Source organism: Mobula hypostoma, chromosome 13 (genome assembly GCF_963921235.1).
Source record: "Mobula hypostoma chromosome 13, sMobHyp1.1, whole genome shotgun sequence".
Classification (NCBI taxonomy): domain Eukaryota; kingdom Metazoa; phylum Chordata; class Chondrichthyes; order Myliobatiformes; family Myliobatidae; genus Mobula; species Mobula hypostoma.
In genome coordinates this window covers 26,416,861-26,434,237 of record NC_086109.1, presented here as the reverse complement: position 1 = coordinate 26,434,237, position 17,377 = coordinate 26,416,861, and the positions used below count along the sequence as shown (strand labels likewise).

General features: G+C 40.1%; 1 protein-coding gene across 3 annotated transcripts in view; it reads right to left on the bottom strand.

Annotated features, from left to right (window-relative positions):
* The window catches only part of LOC134355509 (semaphorin-3D-like), a 116,592-nt gene extending 114,305 nt beyond the window's left edge, over positions 1–2,287 (bottom strand). For 2 of the 3 annotated variants that reach the window (XR_010020100.1, XM_063065487.1), the window contains exon 1: positions 2,074–2,287. Coding sequence is in view for 1 of the 3 variants with exons in the window: in XM_063065487.1 (XP_062921557.1) it covers positions 2,074–2,230 (157 nt within the window). In the remaining 2 variants the exon portion in view is untranslated. The remainder of the gene's footprint in view (positions 1–2,073) is intronic. The other variant, XM_063065488.1, reaches the window with a different exon arrangement.
* Positions 2,288–17,377: the final 15,090 nt, after the last annotated feature.

Sequence of the window (17,377 nt, the reverse complement as noted above, 5' to 3'; positions counted from 1 at the left end):
CTCTGGAGAACAAGTATTTGGAGAAAATTCTGCATAACTTTGATTTATTACAGCAACTCTGGGCTTCGTGTAAGGCTGCATATAAGGTACTGAGCTTTAAATGTTACCTTTTTCATTGAGAAATTGGAAATATAAAGCACAAAATCACAATCTGGTATTCATAAAAAAACTAAACCTCTCTTGTGCCACACTGGTGAAGTCACACAAAGAGAGAGACAGAGTGCGTGAGAAAGAGAGGCAGCGAGTCTGTGTGAGAATGAAGAGACGGTGTGCGTGAGAAAGAGAGACTTTGAGGGAGGGGAAAAGGGAGGGAAGAGGGAGTTGGTGGAGCGTGGACAGGGGAGGGAGAGAAGGGTTGAAGGCGAGAGGAGGAGAGGGGATGGGGAAGAGGTAGAGGAGGAGGAAAAAGGAGAGGAGAGAGGGAGAGAGAGTTGTGACATCAGTAACAGCAGCAAATGTTTCTTCTGCATAATTATTGCCATGGCATCTATAGTTGAGTTGAAGGTCACTGCAGCAAATCCAATAATTAATACCCAATAATCTATTTCCCAATGTGGCTTAAAAAGCAAAGGGAATGTAAGTGGGATCTGTGTGTGTGTGTGTGTGTGTGTGTGTGTGTGTGTGTGTGTGTGTGTGTGTGTGTATGAGAGAGAGACAGACAGACAGACAGAGAGATACATTCCAACGGACAGAGAGAGAGAGAGAATGCTGACAGTTAATTATAAAAAAGGAGAAAGGGAAAAGTTTACTCTATCCTAACCCTGACAGGATTGTTACAGACCCATTCATTTTTATTTTGGTTTAAAAGGGGTGCAGAAATTTACATTATAAGTTAATTTCTATCATTGTTCTGCTGATCTATAGCCCAAAAGCCTCATAAAAGTGGTTTACAATTTAAAGATTGAGAACAGCTTGCATTACATTTTTTTTCTTAAAGACAAGATATAGCAGAAATTAGCTTGTCAGGTTACACTAAATATTTCATGTTAATGGTCACCATTCCTTAGAAAAAGCAAAAATTCAAAGTTTAGGTAAATTCTTTGCTTCTATGTTGTAAGTCAAATAATGCTATAATTTGTTTTTTTAAATTAAAAAATGAAGGTTAAACATTTAAGAAGTAGTTCATATAATGAGGTAACACATGTCAAGATGTGTATAAGTAGAGCTTTTATTCTGGTGTGGAACTGAAACATTGCTTCCATGGTTTAAAAAAACAATGTACCCACACCTTATGACCTATTGCTGTCAGCAGATCGTTATGCCACTTCTGAATTTATTTTATCCATTTAAAAAATAGAAGTAATAAATATGATTTAAATCAGTCACGTTTTCAGCAGCAGCTGAAGACAAGGTGAGGAAAGAACAGTTGAAATCAACCATGAACGTTCCATGTGAAGAAGCCAGGCTTTTTGTATATTTAAGACAGACCATTGCCTTTTTTACAATTACCTCCAGGCAGTTTGCCTTCAGCACCTTCATCAAATTCATTACAGTTCTCTACTTGAAATAGATTTTAGTCATTTACTGCTTCTGCTCTTCACAAAGCATCTGCTCAATCTCTAATCCCACAATGTAGAAACAAGCATTGACTAGAAAGCTAATAATTCCAGTGGCTCAGGAATTGTTTATGCCAAATTGATATTTCATGCTATAAAAGGTAAACGTAAAGTTTGCAATCTTCTACCCAGGAAGTGAGATTTTGTCACTTGTCCAAATTTATATACAATTGCACTTACAATTTTGCTTTGAGGAATTTACTGGAATCTTCAAGACTGGAATTAGTACCATTACTAAATCATTATTTGATATCTCTAAGGTAAATTTACACAAAACCTTTGTGAATCTTTTAGTTTTATAGAGTTTAATTAAAGCTTGAATGGCAATTCAGAAAAATTTTAGCTGAAATTATAACCATATGCATCTTGTGTCAAAATAATTACTTTCTCATGTTACATGTCAGAAACACAGTGTCTTGCTGGTTTTTCCAAGTTTAACAGTAAAGAATATGAGGTTGATATTACTCTAGATGTTAAAAAAAGACCTGGAAATATCTGACACATATGAGCCTTTTACCTTTGTATGAGAACTTCAGGCGAGGTTTACTTTGCTTCCAGGCATCACTCACCGGTAAAAGAGCAAAGAAAACAATACAACAGCACACAGCAGTAACCCTTGGAGGATGAAACTTCTTTCTGTAATCCCTTTCTCCAATTAGAATTATACACTCCATGTTATAAGTCTACAGCATTACTCCAATGCACGCCAGTCCCACTGTATACCAATTCAATTCATTACAGTTCACTGCTGAAATAGTTCTGAAACTACTAGTGGGAGTGGTGATACAGCTGCCAATCAGTCTCCAACAATTTGCATGAGTTCCAAAAGGAACAGACAAGGAAGGAGTGGTTTTGGCAGAGCCAAGCACTGCAAAATTATCGCTGATAGTGTTGAAGCCTGCGGAACAATAATCTGTATTAATTCAAGAAAACTTTTAAGATATACGTAATTGATAAAGATTTGACGATAAACATCAGTTATACCTTCTTTTAGATTAGACTTGATATTCATTTAAGACAATCAAGTTTATCATTAATATATTGTGCAGATTAACTGTAAATTTCATGAATGAAGCATATTTTGGAAACAGATCAGTTTCATTGGAAAAATCTGTTTCTGCTGTACTATGATTTGGAAATCCCTGTGGCATGGCATCTGGTTTACAAGCTGAACTTTCCCATGTTCCACACAAACGCAAAAAAGTCCCATTCCCATTGCTCTCTTGATTTTCACTGGTGCTCTGGTGCCTGTGTTTCCTTGAAACCCACTGGTGCACTGATTCTTTGAAATTCACCAGCTTCAGCAGAAAATTAAGGCACTGCTGTGCGGTTTCTTTTAAAAAGTATGAATTAAGAGTGTGTTAGGTTATCAGAGCCATGGAGTAACACAGAATGGGAACAGGCACGTTCACCCAACTCGTCCCTGCCCACCTTGGTAAACATGAAGCTAAACCTATTTATTGCTAGTAAGGACAGAAATAAAAAGATAGACCTGCACAGCTGAGGTGCTGGTGCAGGAAGAAGGGATTCAGGTTCTTGGAATCTCTTCAGGATGTGGATTAGATCTGGAGACTGAGAATTAACAGCCAGAACAAAAATAGGGCTGAGAGAAAAGCAGAACTGGTTCCAGGACACAAGCATGACAGAAGTACAAGTGAGAGATGAGGGGGAGTTGCCTTTTTGACAGGGGAGGACATTACAGCAGTGTTCAGAATTGATGTTTTGGGGAGGGGCGGGTAATTTTCCAGTGAGGTAATTTGGTTAGAATTTAGAATCAAGAAGGGGAGGGCACTTTGAAGGAATTGTGTGCTGCAGGGATTGACGCTGAGTCCATTGTTATCCGTCATCTATGTCAATGATCTTGATGGTAATGTAGTAACCTGAATCAGCAATTTGCAGATGACACCAAGATTGGGGGTGTGGTGGACAATGAGGAAGACTATCAAAGCTTGCTGTGAGATTTGGACTACCTGGAAGAATGGGCTGTAAAATGGCAGATGAAATTTAATGCAGACAAGTGTGAAGTCTTCTACTTTGGGAGGACAAACCAAATTAGGACTTGCACAGTGAGCGGTAGGGCACCGAGGAGCATGTTAGAACAAAGGGATCTGAGAATACAGATCCGTAATTTCTTGAAAGTGGCATCATAGGTAGATAGAGCCATAATGAAAGCTTTTGGCACAATGAGCTTCTTCACTCAGAGGGTAATGAGCGCGTGGCACAAGCTGCCAGTGGAAGTGGTGGATTCAATTTAAATATTTAAGAGAAATTTGGATTGTTACATGGATGGGAGTGTTATGGAGGGCTATAGTGCAATCGCAAATTGATGGGACTAGGCAGATTAATCGTTTGGCATGGGCTAGATGGGATGAAGATTCTGTTTCTGTGCTGTAGTGTTCTATGACCCCATGACTCTGACATAGCATGACCAAAACCTACTAACCCTAACGAGAGTCAGAAAGCAATTGAGACAAACAAAGAGGAAGTTAAATTTATAAAGGACCAACAGAGAATTAATATTGACCAGGAAAGCAGAAAACAAATGAAACGCAGAAAACAGTACAGTTCTGATAAAATGCTAACTTGCAATGTTAACTCGAATTCTTTCTCCACAGATGCTTCCTGACACATTTTCAAAGGTTTCAAAGGTTTCAAAGCTACATTTAATGTCAGAGAAATGTATACAATATACATTCTGAAATGCTTTTTACCTTGTACTTCTGCTTTGTTTCAGATTTAAGCTTCTGCAATATTTGATTTTATAAAGACCACCAGCTAAATCTTTTGACCAAACCCAAACATACATTACAGTGACCCTTTCGTATACTGTATCTGAAAATCATGTTATCCCTTGGTTAGAAAAGGTACCAAATTCCCCTTCACACTCCTAATTTCCTAACCTACCTTCCCTGGCATTTCAATCCTCATCAATATTGAAATTGTTCTTGGTTCAAACATCTTTTAAATTCCTGGTAGCTCCTCAGAACCACGAGATAATGACAAATAAGAGAAGTCACCAAGCCAAGTCGATTTGAGTTCATCCATCCAAAAAGATCCCACCGCTTCTCCATTGCTACTTGAAATTATAGAAGATTTATAACAGAGAAAAAGACTATCTTGTCTCCATTTGGTCCATAGAAGTTGAAAAAGAACTACTCAATCTAATACAACAGGAATTCTGCAGATGCTGGAAATTCAACCAACACACATCAAAGTTGCTGGTGAATGCAGCAGGCCAGGCAGCATCTCTAGGAAGAGGTATAGCCGACGTTTCAGGCCGAGTCCTTTCGTCAAAGGGTCTCGGCCCGAAACGTCGACTGTACCTCTTCCTAGAGATGCTGCCTGGCCTGCTGCGTTCACCAGCAACTTTGATGTGTGTTACCCAATCTAATCCCAACTTTCTATACTAATTCTGGAACTTTGCAAGTTTTACTTGTTCAAATATATGCACTTTTAAGTATATTTTAAATGTGATGAAGATTTCTTCCTCTACCAGCTATTTCCAAACCCCAGTCACTCTCCAGGAGAAAAAAAAATCCTCATTGCTTCTCTCATTCTCCTACCAATAACTTTAAATCAATTTTTTACCTTTCTACAGAAGGAAATACATAAGTTGTATTTATTCTATGTAGGTTCCTCAATTTAGATTCGATTAGATTTAGATTATGAGGACACTCAGTCCTCGTTTATTGTCATTTAGAAATGCATACATTAAAAAATGATATAATGTTCCTCCAGTATGATATCACAGAAACACAGGACAGACCAAGACTAAAACTGACAAAAACCACATAATTATAACATATAGTTACAACAGTGCAAAGCAATACTGTAATTTGATAAGAGCAGACCATGGGCACGGTAAAAAAATGTCCCAAAGTCCCAATAGCCCCAGCATCTCACGCAGAAGGTAGAAGGGAGAAATACTCCCTGCCATGAGCCTCCAGCGCCACACACTTGCCGATGAAGCATCCTGGAAGCACCCGACCACAGCCGACTCTGAGTCCGTCTGAAAACTTCGAGCCTCCGACACTGAGCACCATCTCTGCTGAGCGCTTCGACCTCACCCCAGCCGCCGAGCAACAAGCAAAGCCAAGGATTCGGGGCCTTCTCCTCTGGAGATTTCGGATCACACAGTAGCAGCGGCAGCGAAATAGGCATTTCAGAAGTTTCACCAGATGTTCCTCCGTGCTCTCATGTCTGCCTCCATCAAATCAGAATTGTGCACAGCACCCTACTTGACAAGTAACAGATATTCATCACCAGAGTGGCTGCGCGCACTGCGTTGTGCCGCCATCTTCTCCTCTCCATCTCCTCTGACATTTTAGACATGTCAGGCAGTTTCCCCCCCCAGCCTCTTCTTTACCTGAGACAACAGTCCTGGCCTGTCCAATCCTTCCTCATGTTTGCAACTTTCCACTCCTAGCTAGATCCTCACACATCTAGTCTGCACTCTCACCAGTGAAGGCACATTTTTCGTGTAAATCTGTAAATCTGGTGACTGGAACTGAAGGTGATACTCAAGCTCTGACCTAACTAGTGCTCTTGCTACTTCATGCACAAACTTTCTAGTGCGTTCTATGCCTCATCTAAGAAAGGAAAGCATGCTGTGTGTCCTTTTAACCATGTTATCTTGTTGTCTGTGGATGTACTGTACATGATAAAGTCCCTTTGCCCTTCTACATGATTGAATATCCTACCAGTTATTGTATATTCCCTTATTCCGCAGCACCTCCCAAATGTACTACCCCACACTGAACTAAATTCCCTTTGACAATTTGGAGTCCAGTTGAGTTAGATACTGTACGTCTTCCCACAAAGAAAAACTTCCCACCTTACTATTAATCATTAGGCCAATATTTTTGTGACAATTGAAAACTATTTTTATTATGCTCCCATGAGGAAGTCCAGATCAGTAACATATGTTACAAAAACAAAGAGAGGAAGTACCAACCCAGTGGAACACCACTGGTATCAGCCTTCTAGCTATTAACCAGGACTTTTCTCTGTATATAAATACCCATTCAGTGCGCATTGCATGAAGAGCTCCATAATAACCATCCTAAATTGAGTATTTACTAGCCTGAACCTGAAACAGTTTAAGTTAAAACAATATTCTAAAGTTACCTGCTCTATTCCCCCAAGTATCCTTCTGATTATTAAAACATTTTCTCTATTTCAATATTTTAACTCCTCCATTCCAAATATTACAAAAAGCATTAAGAAATCCTTAAAGACTGTTACTTAATGACTGAGAGGAAACAGCATGGCCAAAGTCTGTATTTTTACCCTCAAGAAGGTCAAGGGCAAGAGGCACATGGGAACACCACCACCTCTAGGATTCCTACAGACACTGTATTGCCTTGGATACATATAATTACTCCTTCATCATTGCTTAGTGTAAATCAGATGTTCCTAACCTTTTTTTATGCCATAGAACCCAGGTTGGGAACCCCTGGTCTAAATCCTCGAATTCGCTGTCCAACAACATTGTGGAAGTAGTTTATTCTGAAAGATTATAGTGGGTCAAGAACTCAGCTACCCATCATATTCCCAAAGGCAAATCAGGAAATATTTACAGTTGTACTGCAGATAGTTGCTCTGAAAGATGGGATACGATCATCTCAGTTATGTACTTCATCAAGTGCTGTTACTTCCTCAGGGGTTTTTCATTGTAGCCAAGCTTTGTAGGTAGCTTTGTTGAATTATTCAGTGGTATCTTAACGTGAATTTTCAGAAGTTCAAATTTCAAAGTAAATTTATTATCGAAGTACATATATGCCACCATATACATCCCTGAGATTCGTTTTCTTGCAGGTATTCACAGTAAATACAAAGAAACACAACAGAATCAATGAAAATGCACACAACAAGTACAATCAATGTGCAAAAGACAATAAACTGAGCACGTACAAAAATTGATTTAAAAAGTAATAATAATAATCAATAAATAAGTGATAAATATTGAAAACGCAAGTTGTAGAGCCCTTACTAGTGAGTCCATAGATTGTCCGTAGGTTGTGGAACCAGTTCAGTGTTGGGATGAGTGTAGCTAAACCTTCTGGTTCAAGACCCTGATGGTTAAGGAGTAATAACTGGTCCTGAACCTGGTGGTGTGGGACGTAGATCTCCTGTACCTTCTACCTGATGGCAGCAGTGGAAGAGAGCATCATTTGGATGGTGGAGGTCCTTGATAGATGATCCATTCCTGGAATAGTGCTCCTTGTCAATGTGCTCAGTGGTGGGGAGGTCTTTACCTGTGGTGGAACTGGACTGTATCCACTACTTTTTGTAGGCTTTTCCGTTCAAGGGCATTGGTGTTCTCATACCAGGCTGTGATGCAACCAGTCAGACTACTCTTCATCACATGTCCATAGTAGTTTGTCAATATTTTAGATGACATCTTGAATCTGTGCAAGGTTCTAAGAAAGTAGAGGTGCTGCAGTGCCTTCTGGACGGGACCTAGGACAGATCCTCTGAAATGATAACGCCAAGGAATTTAAATTTGCTGTCTATCTCCTCCTCTGATCCCCTGATGATGACAGGCTCGTGGACCTCTGGTTTCATCCCCCTGTTGGCGATAATCAGCTCTTTTGGTTTTGCTGACATTGAAGTTGTTGTTGTGGTGCCATTCAGCCAGATTTTCAATCTCCCTCTTATATGCTGATTCATCACCATCTTTGATTCAATCAACAATAGTGATGTTATTTGCAAACTTGAATATGGAAGTGGAGTTGTACTTAGCCTCGTAGTCATAAGTATAAAGTGAACAGAGCAGAGCATTAAGCAAAAGCATTGGGATGCAACTACATTGATGGTGATTGTGGAGGAGATGCTGCTGCCAATCCAAACTGACTGGGGACTGCAAGTGAGGAAATCGAAGATTGAATTGCACAAGGAGATATTGATGCCTAGGTCTTGAAGCGTGTTAATTAGTTTTGAAGGGATGGTAGTATTGAATGCAGAGCTGTTGTCAATGAAGAGCAACCTGATGTATGCATCTTCACTGTCCAGATGTTCCAGGGCTGAGTGTTATGTACCCCTGGGGTTCCTCTTTGCTGTGGACTGTCATTTTGAGGCACAAGAAAGAACTAAGACTAACTTTTGGATTTCTGCTGAGAGAGAGAGGGGCATCGTCTGCCTTTCAGCTCGAGTTTACACTTTTACAAGGACACTGACCACTGCTGTCAGCTTTTGGGTTGCCATAGAAAGAGAGAGAGATGGAGTTATTTGATGGACAATCGATGTTATGGTTTCTCTGCAGCATGTTTATACTTTCTGCAAGGACACTGGCAGCTTCCAAGTTCTTACAGAGAGAGGAGGGATGGAGCTGCTTGATGGACAGCTGGTATTCATCATGGTGAGATAATTAGAAGGTCAGCTGTTAGATCTACAGACACATGGTTTTGGACACTGAATGAGCTTTGTTGTGCCCACAGAAAAGGTGGGTTTTGGAGGATCAATCAGTGGCTCTCGCAGTGTGAAAAGGGTGTGAGCGGTGGGGAGTTATTCATGTGTCCGACCCTCACCTGGGTTGATAATTCCACCACAGAAGAACGGTCCCCACTGTTGTGGTCACAGTCAGTGACTTCTAAAGGATTTCAGAGGACAACAGGAAGATCGCCAGTGTCAGCCCACCTGAAGACTCAAATCTCTCCCTCTCTCTCTCCATCACTACTCAACTCAATACCACAAACTGAAATGAACTTTACTCATCATTGTAAGACTATCTATTTACCCCTAGACTTGAAGAAGCTTGGTTTTCATATATTTCCACACTTACTTATATATAATCATTGCTAACCTGTTTGATTTATCTGTATTTATATTACTGTATTGCATAGTTACTAATAAATACCATTATTTAATAGCAATACTGGACTTCAAAGTGTTTTCCATTTCTGCTGGATCTTTAACCCGTCACGGGGTATGTGACACTGAGTGAAGTGCCAACAAAATGCATCTGAAGTAGACCTACTGGAAATGGAAAATGGAGCAGATCCAAGTTACATCTCAGGCAGGAGCTAATATGCTTCATCGCTCTCCTCTCAGAGCACTTCATTACAGTGGATGTAAGTGCTACTTGATGATAGGTACTGAGGCAGGTTACCATGTGTTTGTTGGGCATTGGTATAATTGAAGCCTGCTTGAATAACCTCAGATTGCTGAAGTGAGAGGTTAAAGGTTGAAGACTCCAGCCAGTTGAATAGCACAGGTCTTTGGAACTCAGCCGGGCACCCCGTCTGGACAAGATGCCTCACCCTCCTGTAGAATGCTCTCTCGTTAGCCTGAGAGACTGTAATTACAAAATCATCAAGGGCTGTAGGAATTTGTGAAGGTGTCTTCATGTTTTATTCATCAAAGTGAGCATAAAAACCATGAGCTCATCTGGGAGCAAAGCCTTGTTGCCACATATGCCACTCTTTGGAAAGCAAGCTAATAGTTGGATATAGAGACTAGTAAAGGGAGAAGACAAATTAATTTTCAGTAGTAGAAAAGGTGAGGGTTTGGAGCACGTACATTGAGTATAAGGTGCAGAGAAAGGAGGGAAAGGCACACCCAACAAAGCCTTCAACATGATGGCCACCTTCCTGTATGGCTGCCTCAACCTGTGCATTAGAACTAAAAAACATACACACCAAGTGTGGCTATTTGTGGAGGCTCTAACTGCCCCTTGCCATTATGAAGGATGGGCAACATTCTATTCAGTTGGATATTGTTGCACCACCTCTTCTCTTATCGGAAATTTTCTACAGAAAAACACTTTGGAGCAAAAGTCCATTAGACAATCAATAGCTCTCTGCTCTACACTGACGACTGTGTGGCTAGGCACAGCTCAAATGCTTTCTCTATATTCAGCAGTGACTCCACTCTTGTTGGCAGAATTTCAGATAGCCACAAGTAGGCATAAAGGAGTGAGACAGATCAGCTGGTTAAGTAGTGTTGGGACAACAAGATCACAGAATTGATTTTGAACTTCAGGACTGGGAATTTGGGAGAACACAAGTCAGTCCTCACTGAGAGGTCAGCAGTGGAAAGGGTGAGCAGTTTCGAGTTTCACATTTGGTCAGTCAAAGCATGCATTAAAGGCATTGAGCTCATCTGGGAGTGAAACCTTGTTTTCACATGTGTCAGTCATTGGAAAGCAAATCGATAGCTTGATATAGAGACGAGTAAAGGGAGAAGCAAATAGTTTTCAGCAGAAGAGAAGGTGAGGGGTTGGAGCACACACATCAGGTATAATGTGTGCAGAGAAAGGATGGAACCATATACCTAACAAAGCCTTCAAGGATCTATCCAGGACCTAACGTATTGATGAATTACCAAGAAGGCATACTCCATTAGAAATTTGAAGGTATTTGGTACAGTGTGTCACTGGAGACTCTAGCAAACTTCTACAGATGTATGGAGGAGAGCATTCTGACTGGTTGCATCCCTGCCTGGTATGGAGGCTCCAATGCACAGGATCTAAAGATGGTGCAGAGAAGTGCAGACTCAACCAGTTCCATCAAGGGCAACTCTCCCTGTATCGAGGACATCTTTACATGTTAACGTCTCAAGAAGATGGCATCTATCATTGTGGACCTTCACCATGCCCTCTTTTCATTACTACCATCAGGGAGGAGGTACAAAAGCCTGAAGATGCACACACAATATGTTAGGAACAGCTTCTCCCCCTCATCATTCAGATGTTTGACTAGTCCATGAACCCATGAACACTAATCCTCTTTTGCACTTAATTATTTTTTGAACTTCTAGTAATGTTTATGACTTGCAGTTCACTGCTGGAACAAATTTCACGTTATATGTCAGTGATAATAGATCTGATTCTGATCCTGCTTCTGAGCATACTATGTCCTGCAGGGGTTGTGGGATCTGATGGGATGGTTTCTTGAGCATTTAATGGTTAATGCCATTTAACAAAATGCCTCATTGCCAAAGCTCACCAAAAAGCACGAAGACCCTCAGTTGGTTGATCCTGGGGGAATCCCACTCCACCACTTTCTTCCTGAACATTTGGAGTCTCACTCCCATCTGGCAAGATGTTGAGTGGAGCACATAAGAACTTATCATGCATTTCTTTATGGACTGGGAGTTTTGCCAAGATCGTCTGGAAAAGAAAGCAATACACTTTCTTGAAGCTTGTATCAAGTAGATGCATCACAGAAATCTTACAGTAGTATGGGATGTTCTGGCCTATAACAGGTATTCACCCCCATCTTGGAAGTTTACATATTTTATTGTTTTACAACATTGAATCACAGTGGACTTAATTTGGCTTTTGACACTGATCAACAGAAAAAGACTCTTCTGTGTCAAAGTGAAAACAGATCTCTACAAAGTGATCTAAATTAATTACTAATATAAAAAAAAATCGATTGCAAAAGTATTCACTCCCTTCAAGCCAGTACTTAGTAGATGCTCCTTTGGCAGCAATTTCAGCCTTGAGTCTGTGTGGATAGGTCTCTATCAGCTTTGCATATCTGGACACTGCAATTTTTCCCCATTCTTCTTTACAATATTGCTCAAGCTCTGTTAGATTGCATGGGGATTGTGCCACAAATTCTGGCCACAAATTCTCAATTTAGTTGAAGTCTGGACTCTGACTTGGCCACTTCAGGACATTAACTTCATTGTTTTTAAACCATTCTTGTGTAGCTTTGGCTTTATGCTTGGGGGTCATTGTCTTGCTAAAAAATAAATCTTCTCCCAAGTCGCAGTTCTCTTGCAGACTGCATCAGGTTTTCACACAGGATTTCTATGTATTTTCCTACATTAATTTTACCCTCCATCTTAAAAAGCCTTCCAGGGCCTGTGGTAGTGAAGCATCCTCAGCGCATGATGCAGTCACCACCATGCTTCACGGTAGGGATGGTGTCTTTTTGATGACATGCGGTGCTTGGCTTATGCCAAACATAGCATTTAGTCTGATGGCCAAAAAGCCTAATTTTAGTTTCATCAGACCATAAAACCTTCTTCCAAATGGCTTCAGAGTCTCTCGCGTGCCGTCTGGCAAACTCTAGCTGAGTTTTTTTCAACAGTGGATTTCTCTGTGCCACCATCCTATAAAGCTGCAACTGGTGACATGAAGGAGTCTTTTTCTGTTGATCAGTGTCAAAAAAGCCAAATGAAATCAGCTGGAGTAAAGAAATGGAAAGTATATGGAAATCTGCTGTAAATCTGCCTTGAGCAGGGCTGAGTGACTGTGCAAGAAGAGGACTTGTGAGAAAGGCCACCAAAAAACCTACAACAATACTAGAGGAGTCACAAGCTTCAGTGACTGAGATGGGAGAAACTGTGCATACATCAGCTGTGCCTGCGTGCTTCAGCAGTCACAGCTCTATGGGAAAGTGGCAAAGAAAAAACCACTGTTGAAAAAAAAACTCACATGAAATCTCAGCTGGAGTTTGCCAGAAGACATGTGGGAGAGTCTGAAGCCAGCTGGAAGAAGGTTCTATGGTCTGACGAATCCAACATTGAGCTTTTTGGCCATCAGATCAAATACTACACATAATCACAAACACACCATCCTTACTATGAAGCATAGTGGTGGCTGCATCATGCTGGGGGCATGTTTCACTGCAGCAGGTCCTGGGAGGCTTGTAAAGGAGGAGGGTAAAATGAATGCAGCAAAACACAGGCAAATCCTGGAGAAAAACCTGATGCAGTCTGCATGAGAACTGCAACTTGGGAGAAGATTTGTTTTTCAGCAAGCCAATGACCCCAAGCGTAAAGCCAAAGCTACACAGGAGTGGCTTAGAAACAACAAAGTTAATGTTCTGGAGTGGTCAAATCAGAGCCTAGATCTTAATCCAACTGAGAATTGGTGGCTGGATTTGAAAAGTGCTGTTCATTCGTGATCCCTGTGCAATCTGACAGAGCTTGAGCAGCTTTGTAAAGAAGAATGGGGGAAAATTGCAGTGTCCAGATGTACAAAGCTGATAGAGTCCTATCCTCACAGGCTCAAGGCTGCAACTGCTGCCATAGATGCATCTACTAAATACTGACTTGAAGGGGGTGAATACTTATGCAACCAACTATTTTGTGTTTTATATTTGTAATTAATTTAGATCACTTAGTACAGATCTGTTTTCACTTTGAAAAGGAACAGTCTTTTCCTGATGATCAGTGTCAAAAAACCCAACATTAAATACACCACGATTCAATGTCGTAGAACAATAAAACATGGAAACCTCCGTCGATGGTGGGGGAGCATTGGGTGGTGAATATATTTTATAGGCACTGTACCATGACAAGCATTAGCTATTGGAAGATCATCAACTTGGTGCAAGGAATATTTTGGTGCATTCAAATCTTGTCGGTCTTTCAACTTAAGGAGCTGTCCAGAAGCAACTGTTGCTGACAGGGGCACTCAGGGGTTTTAGAGTACCCGCTGAGAGTGTGCTAAACTTTGGTGCCTTCACCAAGAGGCTTAGTAGGGATGGAACACAGTTTAAGGTCAAAATGGACACTGAGGATCTGTATCCAATGCAACAGCCTCTTAAGCATTTCATGAATGTATTCTTCGGAGAGAAATTATGGATGCACGGAAAGAGTCTGTATTAATTTAATGGCACAATGAAAGAAAGATTATTTACTTATTATACTTATTTCTTCAGTATATATTTGTATGAATAAAGTGTAAAAGATTCAGAAGATTCAAAGTACATTTATTATGAAAATATGCATGCAGTACACAACCCTGAGATTCATCTTCTCCACAGGCAGCCTCAAAACAAAGAAAACCATGGAACCCGTTCAAAGAAAAAGATCAACCCCCTCACCTGCAAAAAAAAACAACAAATCATGCAAACAGCAACAAGAATATCAACCACCCCACGCACAACAAAAACAAATTGTACAAACAGCAACAAGTAAAAATGAACAAAAACACAGAATATAAAACAAAACTGAAAGAGCCCATATTCAATTAAGCTCAGTGTTCGTTATCTGCAGGCCACCCTGATTCAAAATCACAGCAACAGAAAAAGGAACGACCAGTCCATAAATCTCAGACCCAGAACTTCGTACCATCCTCCGACAGCATCGCAGGAGAGAGGGAGAGAGAGAGAGAGACCTTCCCTCGGGAGCACCGAGTGAGAAGGAAAGACAGACCGTCACACACAGATACCTTCCTTTGGTAGCAGTGATCAAGAGATTGGTAGACAGTTCTGAATACTCGCTCGCCTTCCACACTAACCTCTATATTTCAATCTTCCTCATCACTTTAATTGATAAGATCAGCTAGAAGTGAAGTTGATGTTGGGCTCATGCCCCCATCTCTAAGCTTCTTAGGCTCAAGGCCATTTACCTCCTAGAATCTTCTCAGTGATGACGAACCGCCAGATCGCACAATTGGCCTAAAAACCCAGCATCAAACTTTAGATCTCAGGCTCCAACAGTACCAGAATCATATTACAAAGAAGAAGAAGACAGAAAAGAAGTGAAAGAAACAGTTTTGTGGACCATCTGGAGAATGTCACCATGGTAGCATTGTTCACTGGTTTAATTCTTCTGAATTAAAAAAAAACAGAGGAGATGACGCCTCCTGTCACTTGATTTTTTTCTCTTTCCCAATTCTGACAAATGATCTCAGATTTGAAACTTTAATTGCTTCTCTGTCCACAGTTGCCGCCTGACCTATTATGCGTTTCCTGCTTTTATTTCTGATTTCCTGTATTCACATTCTTTTAGCTTTCATGAATTTCTCTAGCACCTCTCTCTGTATCCTGAGAAAGCACACTTCGTATCTGTATCTCTGGTATACCCATCTTAAACACAGACTTACAGACTGATAAAACAACCAATATATATTCATATAGTTATTACAAACATCATATTGAGCTGCCATGTAAATTTCAGAAACAGGCTATTTAAATCTACCTGTTATGAAAATGCATGGTATTTTCAGAATTTCAGTTTTCTGTTATACGTCTGTTTCTAAATCTTGATGGAAAGTTTCTTCCAAAAAATTTAAACTTGCATCTGAACTTACCATTGGAGAAATCTATTTAATCAATTCACCAGCCAAGGAATGAATTTCCAGAAACTGTGGACTTAAGGTCTATTGACTGGGATGGGTATCAATTAGAAGAAGTCTGGTAGTCATTACAGAGATGACCTGACTTTTCAGCCCAAACAAAATGTTAGGTTATGAAGGCAAACTGCTGTCAGCTTGGATTTCACTATAAACTAAGAATGAAATAAAACCTTTTCAGGAATTAGCATTTCCAGCCTTCTTTGGTTTAAAGCTTTTATTTCTTTCTCCCTATTTATCACCACCACACCATATTCCCTTCTCTTGACCTACTTTCACATTGCCTCCCACACTATTCTCTAACCAGAAAAATACGGAATGGGAAAGTGACCTAAGTTGAGGGTCACAGAATTGAAACATTCTCGAAACCAATTAGAATAGGTCACAAATTCAAGCTTTGCCAATGGCACCCACGATTAGTAAAACAACTTTTACAAAAATTGCACCCATGTAAGAGACTAAATGCCGAAATATCAATGCAAAACCCATTTCCCTCTTTAACCTGTTTATCTCACTAATTTTCACTCTTTTTGCATTATTTGTTCACTATTTTATATATTTCTTATTGTAACTTATAGTAATATTTTATGTATTGGACTTCACTGCTGCTGCAGAACTATCACTGACATAACGTATGTCAGTGATAATTAAACCTGTTTATTTGTCGTCCAATACTTTATGTAGTACCTTTCAGTATCCCCTTTTATTTGTATTATGTCTTCCAAGTAAAGCCATTGCCAGTTGAGAGGGGTTGGTGGTAGAAATTATTCCCCAAAATATTCTTTCCTCTTTAGGAAGTGCTAAGAGTATTAGTGATTTCAGACAATTAAACTGCAGACTGGTTTGGTGCATTGGATTAGCCACTCAGGTAGTCCACAGCTGACACTATTTTTAGCATGAATGAGGTTAAGCAGAAGTGTTTACCGGAGAGGCTAATTTTATTAAAGTATTTTTTATTACCAAACCATGACCCAGACCTGAGCCATGCTCTGCAATGTCTGTGTGTGAAGTAACTTCTATGTTTACAGAGAGCAAGTATGTAGATACCTGGCAATCAGTCTGTCTTTTCTTTCCAAAACAAGACCAAATGGAGTAGCTTTTTGTTTATCTGTCTGTGCTTATGAATCGGCGCTCTTTATTAACGTGTCTGCATCATCCACTTAAGTTGTTTGACAAGTATTTGAATTTTAAAAGGTTAAAGAATGCTGTTGAAACAAAATGTTTCTATTGGAACTGGAGTTAGTCGAGAATAGCAATAATTTCTATGTATTACTGGAACTTTACGATGAAGTGACACTGTATGAAAAGCCTTAGAATTATGGACGGCTGAAAATATTCCTTGTTAGACCAACTGAGTCAAATGAAATGTTCAAAAATTAAATCATTGAAGGGATAGTGGGAAAATCATGAAACAAATAAAATATCTCTATTGACAAAGAGGGAGAATTACAGGACATTTTGGTTCAACGGGAGCACATGTTCTCCATTTTGCCTCTCTTATCTCTAGTGGGCAAGCCATGGCCTAAGTTGCGCTGTTGCCTCATATTCAGAAAACTGCTCCCTTTTCAGTAATTTGAGCACTTAAGCCAGTAAATGAAGTGCTGTGGGAAGTCTACACAGTCAGGATATAACATTTTAGGTAAGATGCTGGACTGAGGCACTGTTCCCCCAGAATACTAATAAAAGATCCCCTAGAAAATAGATCAGGTGTGATCTTTTGTTGCTCAATCAAAAAAAAAATCATTAAAATATTATTAATACAAGATTCTGCAGATGCTGGAAA